This window comes from Macroventuria anomochaeta, assembly GCF_010093625.1.
Source record: "Macroventuria anomochaeta strain CBS 525.71 unplaced genomic scaffold BU25scaffold_10, whole genome shotgun sequence".
Classification (NCBI taxonomy): Eukaryota; Fungi; Ascomycota; class Dothideomycetes; order Pleosporales; family Didymellaceae; genus Macroventuria; species Macroventuria anomochaeta.
The window spans coordinates 372,581-389,733 of record NW_022985371.1 but is presented as its reverse complement, the minus strand read 5'-3'; the positions used below and the strand labels follow the sequence as shown (position 1 = coordinate 389,733).

General features: G+C 54.3%; 7 protein-coding genes across 7 annotated transcripts; 4 read left to right on the top strand and 3 right to left on the bottom strand.

Moving 5' to 3' along the window:
- Nucleotides 1-940: 940 nt before the first annotated feature.
- BU25DRAFT_317804 (Cupredoxin) lies at nucleotides 941-1,568 on the top strand (the record flags this gene model as incomplete). Its single annotated transcript, XM_033702220.1, has 2 exons — nucleotides 941-1,311; nucleotides 1,361-1,568. Coding segments are annotated over 2 exons (579 nt in total), but the record flags the coding sequence as incomplete, so codon positions are not given.
- A 1,616-nt stretch (nucleotides 1,569-3,184) lies between these two features.
- BU25DRAFT_19780 (uncharacterized protein) lies at nucleotides 3,185-4,107 on the bottom strand. The gene has a single exon (XM_033701075.1). The coding sequence runs from the start codon at nucleotides 3,885-3,887 to the stop codon at nucleotides 3,351-3,353; it is 537 nt and encodes a 178-aa protein (XP_033563525.1). The 5' UTR covers nucleotides 3,888-4,107; the 3' UTR covers nucleotides 3,185-3,350.
- A 3,214-nt stretch (nucleotides 4,108-7,321) lies between these two features.
- Nucleotides 7,322-9,334, top strand: BU25DRAFT_19799 (subtilisin-like protein). The gene is made up of 3 exons (XM_033701077.1): nucleotides 7,322-7,664; nucleotides 7,714-8,024; nucleotides 8,233-9,334. Exons 2-3 carry the CDS (start codon nucleotides 7,722-7,724, stop codon nucleotides 9,181-9,183), a joined length of 1,254 nt encoding a protein of 417 aa, XP_033563524.1. The 5' UTR covers nucleotides 7,322-7,664; nucleotides 7,714-7,721; the 3' UTR covers nucleotides 9,184-9,334.
- Nucleotides 9,335-10,164: 830 nt separating this feature from the next.
- Nucleotides 10,165-12,189, bottom strand: BU25DRAFT_409221 (uncharacterized protein). The gene is made up of 2 exons (XM_033706006.1): nucleotides 11,899-12,189; nucleotides 10,165-11,708 (listed from the first exon to the last, which is right to left on the bottom strand). Exons 1-2 carry the CDS (start codon nucleotides 12,079-12,081, stop codon nucleotides 10,380-10,382), a joined length of 1,512 nt encoding a protein of 503 aa, XP_033563523.1. The 5' UTR covers nucleotides 12,082-12,189; the 3' UTR covers nucleotides 10,165-10,379.
- A 14-nt stretch (nucleotides 12,190-12,203) lies between these two features.
- Nucleotides 12,204-13,552, top strand: BU25DRAFT_19677 (uncharacterized protein). Its single transcript, XM_033701057.1, has one exon. The coding sequence runs from the start codon at nucleotides 12,465-12,467 to the stop codon at nucleotides 13,464-13,466; it is 1,002 nt and encodes a 333-aa protein (XP_033563522.1). The 5' UTR covers nucleotides 12,204-12,464; the 3' UTR covers nucleotides 13,467-13,552.
- Nucleotides 13,553-13,588: 36 nt separating this feature from the next.
- BU25DRAFT_409218 (uncharacterized protein) lies at nucleotides 13,589-14,323 on the bottom strand. Its single transcript, XM_033706005.1, has 2 exons — nucleotides 14,118-14,323; nucleotides 13,589-13,992 (listed from the first exon to the last, which is right to left on the bottom strand). Exons 1-2 carry the CDS (start codon nucleotides 14,196-14,198, stop codon nucleotides 13,813-13,815), a joined length of 261 nt encoding a protein of 86 aa, XP_033563521.1. The 5' UTR covers nucleotides 14,199-14,323; the 3' UTR covers nucleotides 13,589-13,812.
- BU25DRAFT_409216 (uncharacterized protein) lies at nucleotides 14,304-16,302 on the top strand. The gene is made up of 5 exons (XM_033706004.1): nucleotides 14,304-14,747; nucleotides 14,825-14,848; nucleotides 14,906-15,058; nucleotides 15,107-15,367; nucleotides 15,426-16,302. The coding sequence occupies exons 1-5, from the start codon at nucleotides 14,643-14,645 to the stop codon at nucleotides 15,843-15,845; spliced, it is 963 nt and encodes a 320-aa protein (XP_033563520.1). The 5' UTR covers nucleotides 14,304-14,642; the 3' UTR covers nucleotides 15,846-16,302.
- The last annotated feature ends 851 nt before the right edge of the window (nucleotides 16,303-17,153 follow it).

The following is a 17,153-nucleotide window of genomic DNA, read 5'->3' as shown; positions in this document are numbered from 1 at the left end:
AACAGTCCTATAATGGTCATGGTGGATGGTGCGTCCCCACGGAGTCTTCTCGAAACCGTATGTTGACCTGAGCGTCCGGTCAATGCAGGCTAATGGACCGATATATACCCAAAGATAGCATGTTGACTGTGATAGTGAGCAGTGGTTCTTGTCAAAGATGATGGAAGTGCTAAGGTTAGTGATAAGTTGAAGCAGTCAGTATGACTGTATCGATAGCGCTGCCGTGTACTCTTCAGACGTGAAGACTAGAAACACTGCTCGAGACATGCCAGAGCCTTGTCAACGAGTCGGCTCCTCAGATGTCATGGCGCAAGCGGCAGTTGTTGCCGGTGGTCGAGCTGTCAAAGGGAAGGTGACAAGGAGCGAGGCTGGTGAATGTGGGGGTTCACGCGCTAAAAACGCGCTAGCAAGGACTCCACACATTTCGCGTCTCCAATGACAGCCGTCATCAAGTTTCATCCCTCTTGCAGAAACACAACAGACTTCAGAGCATCACACTACGCGCCGAGATGCATTCAGCCACACATCAGATCCTCAGTAGGGCTCAAGCTGCCCAGAGAGACCTGTGGCTACACCCAGGCGCTTACCGTGCCAGTGCCCAATCGTAGTCCTTCGTTGCATACCAAGTCGTTCCTGGAAACGAAGCTTCAGGTGTCAAGGTATCGCTTCTTCATGCCTTCGCGACGCCTGAAGTCTCGAAGTCGTTCCGCCATGACCTGCTCAGGCCGACATTGCCATCTTGGAGATGCTCAGCCCGGCGGCAACGCACATGTTATATAGTATAAAATGACCTTAAATGTGCTCAACTGCAGTACCAACTCATCAGGCAGGCCTAATATTCTCTTCTGTTCTAGTTTCACATCGTAATCTTCACGTTTCTACTACCGCATTCACTACCAATACCCAAACGAGCTAGACTCTTCTTTCATAACCGATCATAATGCATTTCTCTACACTCTTCGCTGCTAGCGCCCTCGTCGGTTCCGCGCTCGCAGTAGACCACAAGGTTGCCGTTGGAACCAAGACCGGCGAGCTACTCTTCAAGCCTGACACCATCACCGCGGCCGAGGGTGACACAGTCACTTTCCGTTTCTGGCCTAAGAACCACTCCATCGCTCAGGCAGCCTTCAACTCGCCATGCACACCCTTGAACAACGGCTTCTGGTCAGGCTTCGTGCCCACCACCGACACACAGAACGTAGCAAACTGGACCTTCACATATGAGGTGACAAACGCCTCAGCACCCATCTGGTTCTATTGTACACAAGGCAAGCACTGCCAGAACGGCATGGTTGGTGTGATCAACCCACCGTAAGTATATCCTCCAGGCTCTATGCTTCCCAACACTTACGACTTGCAGTGCTACCGGCGCAAGGACTCTGGCTGCCTTCAAGAATGCATCTGCTGAAGCCGACAACAACGTATCGCCTACCGTCAAGGCTGGCACTGGTGGCAACCTTACAGAGAACACAACCTCGACCTTACCTTCAGGAACTGCATCAGGCACACCAGCATCTTCGACTGGTGCGGCTTCGCATCTGTCCGGCAGTTTGACCTTTGCGGGTCTTGCTGGTGCATTTGCATACTTCCTGATGTAAGAGTTAGTCTTGAGTGAGAACTCGACGATGATACTCAAGGAGACGGATAGTAGTGACAACAAGCACTCTGAGATGAAAGATGGGTTTGAGGGCAAGGCGAATACAGCGAAGAAAATGACGGCATCTGGCATGAAAATTGTAATTGATACTCTGGTAGTAACACGAGGTTGCAGTACATACTTATGACATACTAACACTAAATCGAGTGTCTCAAAATACTATATCAAGTCACGCGAGCAACGTGCGGAGAACCTCCGGAACATCTAACTCCTCGCTAGGTGCTTCAACAGGCAGTCCTTCAACCTCCTTCCTCAGGGTATCGTAAGTCAGAACCACTGTCTTCTCCTGCCCTTTGTCCATGAAACGGAGGACACCGTGTATCATGCCCTTGTCCCCTCCCCGGCTGAACTTGACGGTCATGTCTTCAGCTCCTCGCACCGTCGCCGTATCATCAAACTCACAACATCACGGATGCTAAACTTCAGCGCTTTGTTTAGTGCTCTAGGATCTTCGTCACAGACTCGATACCACTTCTCCACATGCCAATTGGGCTATATCTCGCTCTTGGAGCGGTTTTCGAACGCAATGCCATCTCTGATGGTCGTACAGGTCCAGAGCCTGTTCTTGTCTGCGTCATCGAGTTGAGTTGGCAGTGATCCCATACGTGAAGGAAATGCGCGTGTCAACTGGCAATGAGCTGGACTGAGATCGAATCTGTACCACACGCAAAATAATATGTTTAATCTCACGCGCAATTGCCGAGGGTGACACGAAGGATGAATCGGCCATGGGCACCAAATGATGAATGAAGTCTTCTGAGGCAGGTGGACGTTCCTTCTCTTGTACTTTGAGTGCGGACATGCTGTGTGGAGGGTGACTGCTTCGCTACTACTTCGCTCTGCAAGACCACAAAGTCACTTCCCGTTAAATAAGCAAATACGACAAGGCACAGCCGGTAACTCAAAATAGCTTGAATACGGCGTTAGCTTCGTATGTTCTCACAAGCAGAAAACGCCGGAAGAAGTGTCGCGCTCGTGCAAGGAAAGGTCCTCGCAGGCTCTCACCACACCAACGAGATCTCACCTCCTCAACCACTCTGCAAATTTTCCGCATCAGGCCCACACCAAAAGCACAATGACGGAGGTTTTCGGTATGTGGAGGCTGAAATGCTAAAGCACAGACATATAGTTCTGTTGGAGTTGCGTCGCGCGGCCGCCGGGTGCGTTCGGGTGTTGTCGGCTTGTGCCACAGACTTTGATTGAGCGGGCAGACCACCACTGTCAGGAGAGAATCGAACTTTGTGCGACGTCAGGGGAAGAGGTGGAAGAACAAAGGTGGAAATGTAAGTGGAGATGATGAGAAGCAGCGGGCAATCTTGAGTAGAGGTGGTGATGGTTATGAAATGTTTTGTATTGAACATATGGGATATTTTGCTATGGATATCAATGGCTTTCGTGACTTCGTAGCTGTCTTGTAGACAGTCTTGCTTTCAGTCTGTTCCGTTTCCTCCTATTCTGATGCGAATTGCATATCTTCTTCCACCATCACTTCTCGAGGGGTTGGTATTGAGCGGCGTGGTGTTTGTAGTGACGGTTTTCTCGTGCCCTGGCGGTGTGACTTGCAGCGTCTTGCGCGCGTTATGTCTTCTTCCTCTTCGTCGTGCCCTGCTCCCCGGTACGAAGTGGTATGGTGTTCTCTTCAGCTTCACGCTAGTGGCTGTGCGTCCCAAATTATACACCTTTCTTAATGTAATCACTGGACTTCGTATATCTGCATGGCTCTCTCGATGTCCTTGATGCTGCTCCTGTCGCCGTAGGCTGCCTCGAGTGCTGCGTTCCTGTCCTTCTGGCTTGTGGCGCGAGCCTCCATACCAGCAATAGCACGCTGCATATCCTCAAGGCTGGAACGCTCGCCGTAGAGGTCCATGAGCGCCTGGTTCTTCTGCTCCTGAGTGAGCTCAACTGGCACGTGGATAGCGCGGTTGGACTCGTTGAGAGCAGTGGTGATGCTGTAACCAATGTGACGGTTGGCAGCGTCGAGAGTGACGGAGCGAGGCTTTGGCTCTGCGCGAGGAAGGTACAGGCTGGCTGGGATGTACATCATACCCACAGCGGCAACTGCCATGGAGGGAAGGTACCATCTGGCAATCCTTCCAAGCTTAGGGACAGCCTTTGAGGCTGCTGCTAGTTCCTCAGCTGCGACATCTCCAATAGCAATAGCGTTCCGAGATCGTGTCGATGTGGTGAAGAGCCTCTGGCGGAGAAGTGGTGTGAATCGAGTGAAAGGCATTGTGGTTTGGTTCGGATGGGTTGATGATCGAGGTAGGTCTTGCTATGGTGTTGTTTATATGTTGGACTTCGTCTTGGTTGATGCTTTAGGCTTTAGCCAAGAATGGTGATTGTGTCGAATGTCTGGAGTGTAGTGTCTGATGGTTGCTTGACACAAGTCGTACCTCAAAATCGTCCAAGCAGCGGAGATGTTTGGAAGTATATACTGCAGCCTTGTGCGGGGAAGCGTATGTCACGAGTAGGCTGTGCGATGGTCTCTCCACCCAAGTTCATCTCCGCGTACCAGAGTGTCAGGCCACGAATCACAGCACCCGACGTCACGCGAGAATGTATCGGATTGGCCAGATCACCGCATTTGGAACGCGGAGAAGCGTCACAGCCTCCACGCCCAGGCACCTCAAGCTACCGCGAATACCTTTCGAGACACCCTGACGTAGAGCTTCAATGAATTCGCTGCTTCTCGGCCGCGCAGATGATGCGGCTACTGCAGCGGCACTGTCTCACGGCGGCCTCAATAAGGGTCTGGCTGACTCGGCAGGCACCGCGGCTTAACGTGTTTGAGCATCGGAAGATGGAGGTAAACCTAGGGAGGCAAAGTGGAGGTTCGAAAAGGTTAGCTGATCGTGGAGTGAGCGAACGGCCGAAGAAAGAAGGGATCGTTATGTTAGCCAACATCTGCAGGGACTGACCGGAAGCCTGCTTCACGGATCTGCAACACGACGTCGACATCATCAACCCCTCCGTCTCTACTATCGTCATTGCACTCCACCACGAATTTACCAGTTTGCGAATTTTCACACGGCTGAACTTCTTCACTTCCTGAAGTTCGTGAGGACCGACGTCATAGGAGCGCTCTCCATCGGCCTACGCTCGGCAAACTCGAGTCTCACCACCTTGCTGCACCTTTCACTCTTCCCCAGATTATTACACCGGCGCCTCGCTAGATCCTACCCCGAGTGACCGGCTTGATTGTTCGGCAGCGCTCCTTTCACGTGCTCGGCCAAGCAAAATCAATTGTCCTTTCGTTTCGGCCAATCAGATCGCGTAGGCGCCAGGCCTGGCTCTCGCACGGGAAGGTTAAGCGGCTCGTTTGGTCGCAGACCATGTCTCCGGGCCAAATTGTCGAAACCACAGGATTTGCATTGCTATACAACCGCATCCGCGGCCTAAGCGCACGAAGAGGTGGAAGCAGTACATTCGACTGACATGATGGTGTCCTATGGTCATTTGAAGCAGGTTACACGCTTACTGTGCAGTGTGTTCTTGGAGACTTTGTTGCCAAAGTCGCAGAAGGAAGGGCAAGCCAATACGTGAAAGGCGTCTCCTAGATACCAAAGGTGGGTCGGATCGAACGGGATTACAGCAAAAGCACCGCTTGCAGAGTGCCATGTACTGTGTAAGCATGTATGGACTGCTGTGATCAGCTTTTTGTATCTTTGCATTCAGCTTAAGCACGTCGCCTTTTGATCGTGCTCTTCTCATTCATCCATCATTCGAGATTAAGTAGGACGTCTCGTTGAACCAGCTTATTCAGCATCCTAGGTACTCTTACAGCGTACAGAGCTGCCTGCTTGATCGAACTATACCATTACTTGTAACGTCACAATAAATGAGTCGTGCATTCGAGCGGAGTCCAACACGAGGTGCGACCATTGCCACGTTATCCATACCGAACGCGACACGGCTCAACATACCTTCCTGCTTGATTTGATCATGCAACAATACATTTCGGATACGAGCAACACGACAAGACAATAACGATATGGCGACAACATAGAACGCACTTTCGACGTCTACGGACACGGGCTTGGATGACTGATCCTCCATGGTGTGGTGATAAAGACCAGAGAAGACGCTGCTTCTTTCTCAGCAAGGGTTTCGGTCTTGAGTCAACAGGATTGCGCATGGAGAAGCCGAGGCTATGGTCGATACCTCAATCGTGGTTCCCAGACGGTTGTGGAGGCTGCATTGTCGGCTGAGGCTCCAACCGTAAGTCAACAACCTTTGAACCTGTTGTTCTCCGGAACCATCCACACCCGTTGGTAGTGGCATGTCCAGCAGTATCTTGCAGCCTTTGCCACCGTTTCCGGAGTCGAGTATTCGACCAAATGCATTCCGAGCTGACGCTAGTTTTCTACATGGACAACTTCGCAAGCATCTGCTGACGGCGCGCAGTGACTGTGCAACCTCAATGCGCTCCCAGACAAGCACGAATACAACTTGCAGAGGTATTCAGGAGACGAGTCACCTCAAATATATGTTGTACTGGGCAATAGGAAGTACTTCACTTACAACGGATCTTAAGCGCTTGGATCTTGCTACTATCCCTATTTCCTGCCGGGTTCCGGCCTATCTGTGGACCGATTTACGAGTCGTTTTTATTTGCTGATAAAACGTGATAGCCATGCGCGCGAGTGGGGTAATGTTTCCAAGCTTCGATGATATGCAGGCGATACAAGTTGCCTGTTCTGTTTAAGCTCAAAGCTTGGCAACTTTTGGATTCGCTTGGCTAATTCGGTGCGGCCCGGCAGGTACAGACTCCTGCCGGCAAGTCAAACCCAAAATTATGTCTCTCGCCAATCGCACTTTCCAAAAAGCAAGCAATCAAGCCGCCAAGCGAGATACTAAAACGCGAATGGGTCCCAAGACTGACACGTCCCTCTTCTTCATCGTTCCAACGCTTCTCCTGAGCACCGCCATCGTGATGTCTACGCCGAGTGGCATCATTTGCTTAGCATCGCAGGATCAGCAATGACGTTGCTGCATCTGTATACCGCCCGAGGTAGCGCTACAATGCCGAGCCTTTCGAGAACAGCGTTAGCTATGGGGTCAACACTTCGCCTAGGACGGGGCTTTCGAAATGTGCCTGTGGAATACGAGACGGTGCTTCTTGGTCAAGTAGGTCCAAGCTGCAGAGGAGACCCAGAACGCCAAAGCGAGCGGGTGACTTGCATGATGCGCCGCAGCATCGCCCACCACGACCTCTCTCAGCTCTGTCTCAATCCTGGAATTGGTGGATGCTGAACACGCAGAAGTCAATGGCTCACGCATTCAGTGTTGTCTGTCGTCACTCGCTGTGAGCATCGCCGACTGCCATAGAACAGCGAGTACCTTGCAATCTCGCTTAAGCGCTAGACTGACCACTGAGCAGGTGGCAGCTCACCAGCGTCAGGTACTAGTTCTACCTTCAACGTCTTTGCCTACTAGTCCACCAATCAGTAACAGCAGACAGACGCCCCAGCATCCTCATCCTCCCCTCCACTTTCTCCACAGCTTGACGCATAACTGCGTGAAACGCTCCAGTCTTCTTTCTTTCTTGATGGTCTTGTCCCGGTACTTGAGCTTGGCACTGTGCTATCCCTGTCTATCTCATATTACCGCCGTCCAGATTCGGCAGGTGTCAGCCTGACCATCTTGGTCACCACACTCAATGTCAAAGCATGATAGCAACAACACAATCACGACACGGCGGAGTCCCCATTCTATTGTCTTGGAATTCGCGCTATAGTATTGGATGATTGCTTGAAAAGGCACCATGCTAGGCTTGGTGCTGGTGATTTCCAGCTACCTTCTCAATTGAGAAAGCCGTTACAGCTCCACTAGAACTGTAGTCCTAATGTCATCATACTATGAGCGGATGGTGATAATGCAATCATCTGAATGCCTTCACGGTTCCGTATATAAGTCAGGCTGAAGGCCGCCTCACAATCATCATCCAAGCATCAGCCTTGGATTCTCAGTCGCTTCTTCTACCGGTCCACACTCACTATCTTCTTGAGTAAGTCCACTTCTGAACAACTAAAGACCTCCTCGCTCACACATTATAGATTTCAAGATGATCAACGTTCGCAACCTCGCCGTCTTCCTCGGAGCTTTGCTCCCCGCTGTACTTGCGGCTCCGGCTTCCATCACCAAGCGGGACGACATCATCCCCGGAAAGTTCATCGTCACTCTTAAGCCTGGTGTTGATGCCGCTGCCGCTGAGTCCCACTTGAACTGGGTCAGCGACGTCCACAAGCGCAGTTTCGCCAAGCGTGACACCGCCGGTATCGAGAAGAAGTACGAGATCAAGGACTGGAAGGCTTACGCTGGAGAGTTCGACGAGGCTACCATTGCTGAGATCAAGGCCAGCCCTGATGTGAGTAGCACCCACTGAAGTTATCCAGTCTGCCATTTCCCTCTTTCCAAGATTTCAAGATCGTGAGAATTGTTCATCCCGATTTCCGGAACGCGACTACATCTTTCCCTTCCCCACTTTCTCAAAATCGTAAAACACGATTCCCGCAATTCCCGAAATCGTGAAAGTGTTGAATACCTCCAGGACCACACATACTGACAAATAATAGGTTGCTCTTGTCGAGCCTGACACCGTTGCCTATCTCTGGTACGACGTTGAGGAGGTCCACGAGGACAAGCTCGAGAAGAAGGCTTTGACCACCCAGACTGGTGCTACCTGGGGTCTTGGTGCCATCAGTCACCGCTCTGGCGCCTCTACCTCGTACATCTACGACACCACCGCTGGACAGAACACCTACGCCTACGTTGTCGACTCCGGTATCCTCGTTGCCCACACCCAGTTCGGTGGCCGTGCCACTCTCGGCTACAACGCTGTCGGTGGAACCCACACTGACACTCTCGGCCACGGCACACACGTTGCTGGTACCATTGGTGGCTCCACCTACGGTGTTGCCAAGCGCACCAACCTGATCTCCGTCAAGGTCTTCCAGGGCTCCCAGGGAACCACTTCCACCATCCTGGCCGGTTTCAACTGGGCCGTCAGCGACATCACCTCCAAGGGCCGCACCGCCCGCTCCGTCATCAACCTGTCCCTCGGCGGCCAAGCCTCCACCACATGGACCAACGCCATCCAGGCCGCCTACACCCAGGGCGTCCTCTCTGTCGTCGCCGCCGGCAACGGAGACCAGAACGGTAACCCGCTCCCCGTCTCCAGCCAGTCCCCTGCCAACGCACCCAACGCCTTCACCGTCGCCGCCGCCGACTCCAGCTTTCGTCCCGCCTCGTTCACCAACTACGGTGCGGGCGTCGACATCTTCGCCCCCGGTGTCGCTGTGCTATCTTCCTACATAGGTGGCAACTCCGCTACTGCTTCTCTCAGCGGTACTTCCATGGCTGCTCCCCACGTCGCTGGTCTCGCTGTCTATCTCCAGGCTCTTGAGGGTCTGTCCACCCCTGCTGCTGTTTCCAACCGCCTTAAGGCTCTGGGTACTGCTAACCGCGTCACTGGCACCCTCAGTGGTAGCCCTAACCTGTTCGCCTACAACGGCAACGGCGCGTAAATACCTTCTACGGGCTGTGCGAATCAGCTGAATGGCATGTGATGATTGAATGGTTTGGGGAGGATGGATGGCAGGAAGCGGATGAAATGGTGTTCCTGTAGCTTTCAATCTATCTGCAGTTGCACACGAGATGTATTCCGCCGTACCTTGAAGTGATTTCAACCATACTTGACTTACTGTGAACACCTCCAGGATTCCTCGTAAAGCTCCCAGGCTTGATCTTATCATACGTCTGAACCCCAATTCCACAGCGAAGACCTCCAGGCCCCTCCACGGAACGCACGAATGCTAGAACAACGACTATGTACACCACCAGCTCTGTCTGGGCTCTATCCCATGGGTTGAAAATTTTGAATGTCTGGCGGAGAGATACTGGTAACCTGCACAACATATAAATGGCTATCTGTAGCTGTTGAAGTGAGTGGATTGTGTTGGTTGATCTTGGGAGCGATTAGCTAGAATCGATCGAGACTATATAGTAGAAGGGGATAGCAGTGAAGTGCAGCGGGCCGTTAGCAAACACTGCAACGGACCGCTAGCAAACAGATGGCGATCGGTGGATACCTTCACTCCCTCCGACAGTAGCTCTCCATCTCATTTACATTTGCTGTATTATTGCTTCCAGCCTTCCAGCTGCCCTCCCGCGCTTAATCTCGTCAAGCAAAATATAGCGTATCTCGGCTCGAAAGCCTACAGAGGCTGCTGCGGAGAGGCGAATAGGACTAGAACGTGGGTTGGTTACATCAATGGTAGGGCTGTAGTTCTGTTCGGGGTTCCGCAAAGCCCTGAGCACTCTTGGACAGAGCACTCTTGGACAGAGCACTCTTGGACACAAGCCTCGAAGCGTACATGTCCGTGTTGTAAAGCTGATGAATGAGATGCAGTGAGGATTGGGGAAGCGTGGAGGCGGGGAGTATGAATATTGGAGATGGAGTGACTGAGAGTATGGATGTTGACGCGAGGACATGATGGACTTGATAGGAACGGCTAACAGCAAGAGAGGTTTTGTGAGTTGGGAGTATGTGCTGATGGTGTCCAGAGGTGATGTTGTGTTGAGATGAAGGCAACGTCGAACAGACATACTCGGAACTGCAAAAGCTGCCCAGAGTACTCTCTCGCATACGACATAATACACATACATCTGTACATAGCTCACAGTTCACCTCGCTTTCCAACTCGCTTCACTCAGCAGTCCATCATCTAAACCTCTCAAACCTCTCCTCCTCCTCCAACCTCCCTTCCACCCTCCTCACAATCTCCTCCCCATAAACCTCCACCACACTCTTCTCCCCCTTGAGCACCTCCTTCTCATGCCTCGCAATCTCTTCTTTCGTCATGCAAACCAGGTCCTTCATCTGAAGACGACTGCACTTCTGCCCGGGTGTGCTCTCATCCAGCATCTCTTTCGCGGGCTTCTTCCACCTCGTCAAGAAAAGCCGAGTGGAGAGGCCGCTGATGATGCTGCGCGCATTGTACACTTCTTCGACCAAATACCCGACGTCGTCCTGCGTAATTGGGATTTTAAGCCCTTGCGCGGGCTGCCCGGTTATGTGGCGTGCCAGACGCTCTTCACTGCCTTGCAGCGCGCCGAGAATGCCGTCGTACATTTTGTCGCGCGACTTGCTGGGTAGATATTCGTTGGGGTATCCGGTGATGGAAAGGATGACGTGGTTCGCGACGCTGAGCCCGAAGATGGCGGGCATGGTGCCCAGCACAGGCAATATGCGCACGCGGAAATCTGCCAGTACGCCGAGTTCACCCACATTGCCCTTTTCGAACTCTTCTTGCTTGAGCGGCTGGAGCTCGGCTTTGCCGGGACCGGGGCGCTCGGTGGAGTACACGACGGGGATCCCGGAGCTGACACCGAGGAGACGCAGTTTGCGGCGCGTCGACTTGGATAAGGGGTCGTCGGTGGATGTGCTGATGTCGCCGATAAAGAGGCGTGTGGGGTCGCTCTTACAGCCCGCGCCCATGGAGGAGATAACGGGGATGGAGTTCGTGTAGCAGTAGTGCAGGAGCGCGACTTTGGAGTCGATGTTGTCGATGGCGTCGATGACGAAGTCTGGTGCTTGGCCGTTGAGAGGGGATAGTTGGGTTGGGGCGCTCTGGGCGGAGAACAGGGCGTTCAGGCATTCGAAGTGTGTCCAGGGCGTTATTTTCTCGAGGTGTCGGCGTATGCAATGCACCTTGGGGGTTCCTACGTCGGAAAGCGTGGCCAGAGCGTGGCGGTTCAGAGAGGACAAAGTGACTTGGTCGAAATCAATTAAGCGTAACTTGGAGCACCCTGAGCGGGCAAGGGCGGCTGCCGCGTGGGAGCCGACGCCGCCGCAGCCAACGATGATGATGAATGCGTTACGGAGTTTTTCGAGGCCTGCGTCGCCGAGGAAGACGCGGTTGCGGGCCAGCTGCTCGAGGATCAGGTCGTCGTCGTAGTCGCCTTTGCGAGCGCGAGCTGCGAGGGCCATGGAGCGTTCATCTTCTTTGCTAGGTTTGAAGACGGACGAGGCGGCGCCATATTCGGTGAGCTGGGTGGCGTTAGTTGGAGTTGGACATGTGTGGGATGGTTGAGTGGGCACGTGAGACAGCAGGTCTTGTAACTATAGCCGAACAAGACGTCTCACGAGATAGACGGCCATGTCAGGATTACGGCAGGAGCACAAGTAAGCAACTGTCCCCAAGCAGAAAGAGAGTTCGATGCTGCGAGACTACACTTACTCTTGTCGAATGGTGATCATCGGTGATGTCTGGTATCGAAGCCTTTAAGTCGGCCACCCTGTACATGCGCTTCGCTTTCTGAAGGCCGAGGATCGCGCTTGCAACGACCACTCCCGACACGACTGCAGTCGTCACGAACTGAGCATTGCGATTCTCGGTCGCTCGAGCTAGCCACGAGGACATCTCGGTGGTGTGCAACAACAATTCAATTCCCTGACTCTCTCTTATCACGTTTCCATCTCTTTCCGGTAATGTGCAAGCTGTTTCTCTCTTGCCGCAATGCTGATAGCGTGTAACTGATGACAAAAGAAAGTTGCGGCTCAAAGTTCAGATGTCGGTGTGGGACTAGATCAAAAAAGGGAAGGCGCCGTCTGTAAATTCAGTGGATGACCTCTCTCCAGTAGCTGCCAGCGAACGACTGGGGCACAAGTTGACGCGTCCAAGACGTTCTGTACGCGCCGTCTGGACACCTGATCGCTCTTGCCTGTGGCGTTGTCCATAAGACTGACTCTCGACCGCCCACAAACCTCCGCCCTCCGGTTCGTCTACCACCTCGAATCGCGACCATGTCGAAAGTCACATTCGCAATCATTGCAGCTGGCGGTGCAGCAGCCGGCGCAGCAGCAACAGCCGCCTTCTACTCGACCAAGAAAGACAGTCTGCCATCCACGCCCGTCACGACGACGACGACAACCACCATCACCGGCCCGTCACGACCAGCCCCAATCCCCACCGTCCCCTCCACCCCCGCGCCTGCCGCCGCCTACCGCACACCCCTCGTCGACCCCAACGGACTCTTCCAGTACGGCTTCCCCGGCCCCGTTAACGACCTCCGGCCAGCCGCCTCGCTCACATCCTCGTACGACCGCGAGCGGCGCAACCCAGCCTGGGTAGCCGAACATATCACCCCCCAGTCGCTAGCCGCCAACAACGCAGACCGCAAGCACAGCGTGTTCGTCGAAGACACGGCAATCCCCGAGAAGTTCCGCGCAAAGCTCAAAGATTACTTTCGCTCGGGCTACGACCGCGGCCATCAGGTGCCCGCCGCGGACGCGAAATGGAGCCAGGAGGCCATGGACGATACGTTTGCGCTAAGCAACATGTGTCCGCAGGTCGGCGACGGCTTCAATCGGGACTACTGGGCGCACTTTGAGGATTTCTGTCGCAGGCTGACGCATACGTATCCCAGTGTGCGGATTGTGACGGGTCCGTTGTATTTGCCTAAGCGCGACGCTGATGGCAAGTGGCGCGTGAGCTACGAGATGATTGGGACGCCGCCTAACGTCGCGGTGCCGACACATTTTTACAAAGTCATCTTCGCTGAGGACGGGAGTGTCGGGGGGAAAGTAGCGCTCGGTGCGTTCGTGCTGCCGAATGCGCGCATCGACAACAAGAAGCCGTTGACGGATTTCGAGGTCCCTGTTGAGGCGGTCGAGAGGGCGAGTGGGCTGGAGTTTGCGACCAAGTTGGATCCGGCGCGGAGGAAGAGGTTGTGTCAAGAGGTCAGCTGTTCGGTGATTATCAAGGAGTACGTGCAGAGGCAGAAGACGTTTGCTAAGCCTGCGTAGGCGTCAACAGGAGACGAAGCGGTTTTTTGGTGCAGCATGTGCATAGCGGTGTGTGATTGGTTGATTGGTTTCAGCGTCCTGTGTGAGTGGCGGTGTATGGATTGTTTGAGTGTTGTACAGCATGTACCGGAGTACATAACATAGGTCTTTCTTGATTGTACAATATGATACATGGCTTCCAGCCGTACCCACACGCGCCTTCTGGAGTCATCTTCCATGCACCGCTTCAGATGTGCGCCATGTGTTGTACAGTGGCTGCCTTCTCTTGCATCAGGAGCCACCACAGCAGCCCTCTTCATTCCCCGGCCCTCCCTCCCAGCTGACCAACCATCTCGTCCTTTGACCTTCACAGACTCAACCCGCCACTCGCGCTCTCCCTCTGTATCCTTGCAACATACTGCTTGCTCACCGTGTTCCACGCGCTCATGTACTTCTCCATGCAGCTCTTGAAGCAGCCCTCTTCGCCGCTGGAGAGCGAGGTGCCGGGCTTGGGGACGCAGCGCTCGAAGCAGTGTTCGTTGAGTTTCTGAGGGGATTGTTAGACGTGATTGGAGGAGGGTTGAGGAGGGTTGAGGAGGTTGAGGAGGGTTGAGGAGGGTGGGGGAGGGTTGAGGAGATTGGGAATTTGAGGAGATTTGAGGGGGAGTTTACTTCGACAAGCATGCGCGCGTTCTGCATGGCGGCTTCTTGCTGCACCTGGCGCATGATTTGCATTTTGCTGTCGTCGGCCATTGTGTCGGAGATATGAGATTCGCGAGAGACTGGACGGAAAAGCGCGGGTTCGTTCAGTCGTTGCAGGTGTGCGATATGAACGGGTACGCGTGGTGTTGATGGCCACTGTCCATGTCAAAAATGGTATCGACGTCAAGAGCTCCGTCGGCCTTAGCGGTAGCGTTGCCGCTGGCTCGCGCTGCTCGCTGGACCCCTGCTCTCCGCGTGGAAAGGCCACTCATCACAAGCATCGTCCGCCAACTTGCCCACCTGTGCGCCGCCCACACAGCCTCTTTTCTCTTCTTCCCGCCGTTTGTTTCTCCAGAGTGCATTGCTGAAGCGAGGCTTCGTACGTTCTCTGCGCCCCACCAGTTGCCAACAACTCCCCCACGAAAGGGACCTTCCCCTACGGTCAGGCGCGCGACAGCTTGAGTGGTCTCAGAGGACCGAGGACGCTGTGCGGCCATGTTGTTCACAAGGCCATGGGCGAGCTTGTGCTTGCTGGCGGGGAGTCTGGCGGGCGTCAGAAGTCTCGGGCTGAGTGAGGATCCGGATATCAAGGCCATCTCGGTACGGTGTTGCTCTACGGGAGGATGCTAGCATCAATGCTGGGATCAATGCTAGGATGAATGCTAACGGACATACAGCTACGCACACACAGCCTCGAGCCTGTAAGTCGCCGACACCATCGCCTGCGAACGTAGAAACAGTCTCTAACATCCAGTCAGCCATACCTCGACTCGGACATGCAGAGCCGCTGGTGGGACTTTGGAGGAGACACAATCATTCGAACCGACCAGTACATCCGCCTCTCGTCGGACAAGCCCTCGCGCGACGGCTGGCTGTTCTCCCGCGTGCCTCTGACCGCTACCAATTGGGAGGTGCGCTGGACCCCACACTCACACTTGCACATGAGCTCACGCGAGTAGATCACGATTGAATTCAAGGTCCATGGCCAGGGCAACCTCTACGGCGACGGCTTCGCCATGTGGCTCACCAAGCAGCGCGCGCAGCCAGGGCCTGTCTTTGGCCACGCCGACAACTTCGAGGGCCTCGGTATCTTCGTCGACACGTACAAGAACAACCGCCCAGGCACCGTGTTCCCCTACATCATGGCCATGAACGGCGACGGCAAGACCAAGTACGACAAGGACAACGACGGCAAGGCGAACGAGGTCGCCGGCTGCTCTGTACGTCTTCCAATCCCACGAGCAATCAGGAGTGGAACGCTAACTTGAAACCATCCAGGCGCGCGGAATCCGCAACTCCCAAGTCCCCACCAAAGCCCGTCTCACCTACTTCCAAGACTCCTTCCTCAAGCTCGAGCTTCAATACAAGTCCGAAGACGAATACACGACCTGCTTCGAGATCCCCAATTTCAAGGTGCCGCCCGTCGCCTACCTCGGATTCAGCGCCGAAACCGGGGAGCTGAGCGACAACTTCGACATCGTCTCCGTCAAAGCGCTGAACTTGTACAAGCGCAACCCCGGCCAGGCTGCCGGGTCAGGCGCCACGAAGCCCGCCAAGACCGCGTCCAGCATGACGCGCGAGCAGGAGGGAGGCAGCTGGACCTGGTTCCTGATGAAGTTCGTGCTGTTTGGACTCGCACTGACCGGCGCGTACGTCGGCTTTACCATCTACCGCACAAGGCAGCGAGACAGGTTCTAGAAACGCTCTGGAAAATCGCAGTCGCATGTCCCGGCCAAGGCCTTCCACCAACGCCATTTCGATTGGGCGGCAGAAGGCCTTTTTGGCTGTGGAGGTAGTGTGTGGATATGCACGGATCTGAAGGAACAGGTGTGGTTCGATGAAGTGGTCGAGCGGCGGCGCAGGTTATGTGGTATCAGCGGCTTGCGCTCGCCTGGCAGAGTGGCGCCGACGTACCATGTGAGCTGGGTGCGTGGGTCGACGGGATGTGGCGTCAGTCTCTGGTTGTGTACGTTTGCGCGTGCGCGGCGGTGGGCTGAGAAAGCCATGGTCGGGTGTGAATGTTGACCGCCATTATTTGTAGCATTGTTTGCATTGTTCATCCCCCCTTTTTCTTCCCTATGGAGCTCAAAAATACCAACCAATGTTGATGATCAGACGCACGCACAGTAGCTCACATACCACTGTGTAAGTAAAAGGCAAAATTCAAGTGAAAAATGTATAAAATGTATGGTATTGAAGTCCTCAGATTAGCTCTCTCGCTGTTCTCACAAGGCGCCCACGCAGCGCCTTTCCTCTCCCTCCCCATCCTTTCCCTTTCGAGAAAGAGAAAAAAGAGAGAGAGAAAGAGACGTCCAGCACCACGGGTTCCTGATCGACTTTGGCTTTCATGCCCCATCGCGCGGTGGAACATCATCACTGGACCCTTTTCTCTCTTCTCTGCCAAATGGTCAGAAGGATGAGATCAGTTTGGTAAACCACCTGCACCGTCCCCAACTCCAGCCTTCGGCTGATTTGCTCTGCGAGCTTGCGGTCGTGGCCCAGCAACAACGACCACGCATCCCCACTGTCGACACCAGCTGGCTGGCGCCAGGGCGAAGGCGCTCGGATTGAAAACTACGTTTCGTGTCATTAGCTGCACGGCGCACCCCCTTCATCCTCGTCAACCGGAGCCGAGAAGGGAAGTTGGGGCAGGTCGGCGCTTCGACTCTTTTACTTTTTCCTCAATGCGCGTGGGAACGGCTGGGCCGCGACCGTCAGAAAGCTGCGAGCCTGCCGTAAGGCTCCTCTTGCGAGAACGTCAGGGAACACGTGCTACCCAGAGCCTCACTCAACCACCTCTTCATCCTCGTGCAATGAATCCAAGGCAGCCACGCTCGTCATGTACAGACGGCGCATCCCTCCGCTTTCCGTTCTTATGTCATGCACCGGGACGCCGGGGGTTGATTAGACGCCCAAGGTCCCCTTGTGACGGGATTTGTCGTTCACTGGGATCTACGCTGACGTTAGCTACGTCGCCAGCCTCTGCAGCATGTGGGAACAAGATAA